Consider the following 931-nt stretch of genomic DNA (forward strand, 5'->3'; position numbering starts at 1 on the left):
TCTCCGCTACATTTTTATTTTTTTCCTCTTGCTTTTAAAGGGAGCGCGGCTGGCAACGCGGGCCTGGCATTTGCGTCCCGGCGGGGAGGAGGGCGCGGTCCCCGCCGGACGTCTGCGCCTGCCCAGCTGCGTTCTTCTGCTTGCTGCGCAGCTGGTGGGAGTGGTGGTGCTGACGCGGGCAGGTGGGAGAGGAGAGGCATCCTCGGCGGCCGGGCCGCCCTTGCCTGCAATGGCCAGGTCAGGAGAGCCAGGTGACACTTGAGCTGCGGGCCTTGTGCCCGTCCGCACCCTCCACCCCTTGGCTCGCTCTTTTGCTCTTTGGCTGTTGTCCGGTCCCAGCTAGCCTCCTGGGCCCCACGCGCTCGAGGGAAAACTTGAGCACATCGTGGGGGGGAAAAAGATAAAAGGGGGGAGGGGCTAAGGCTCTGGGTTCGGAACCCTGAAAGTTGAACCCCTAGGCGACTTGCTCTGCTCCAGGCCTGCGCGAGGCAGAGGTGTCTGTCTCTTCGGTCTGTCCGCACTCCATGGTAGCCAAGGTGGGAGATTCAGCCTCACTGCCAGGTCGCATGGGTCAGGGCTCTTGCCCCACCCTTCCACGGGGAACACGAAGGTAAACCTCACTTAGGTTTCCCTTCTCTGTCCTGCAGTCACCAGCTTCCTTTTATGCTCTTTTCCTGCTGATATTTTTTTCTCTTTTTTTTGGGGGGGGGCGCAATAAAAGGAGTCTCTCTCCTTATGCAACTTGCTCAGGCGCCTTTTGAAAGTTACTCCCTCTCCCCATCCTGCATCCCATTCCTATGCCACCTCAGAGCCACCACCAAAAAAACACTCATTGACATCACCCAAAGTGCTCTGGAACAAAAAGAGATTTAAAAAACAATGTTCTAAGTTAAGGAAAACTGAAACAAGAAATAACCCCCTCTCCCCCTGT

The 931-nt window shown here is 56.8% G+C and overlaps 1 protein-coding gene across 1 annotated transcript in view; it reads left to right on the top strand.

Moving 5' to 3' along the window:
- Window positions 1-40: 40 nt before the first annotated feature.
- LOC102000986 (retinoic acid early-inducible protein 1-epsilon-like) overlaps window positions 41-931 on the top strand; it is a gene marked incomplete at its 5' end in the record, with an annotated part of 11,164 nt that continues 10,273 nt past the window's right edge. Inside the window, one exon of the mRNA XM_013355514.1 lies at window positions 41-251. Within this exon, the coding sequence (XP_013210968.1) occupies window positions 41-251 (211 nt within the window). The remainder of the gene's footprint in view (window positions 252-931) is intronic.

This window comes from Microtus ochrogaster, unplaced genomic scaffold (genome assembly GCF_000317375.1).
Source record: "Microtus ochrogaster isolate Prairie Vole_2 unplaced genomic scaffold, MicOch1.0 UNK149, whole genome shotgun sequence".
Taxonomy (NCBI): Eukaryota; Metazoa; Chordata; class Mammalia; order Rodentia; family Cricetidae; genus Microtus; species Microtus ochrogaster.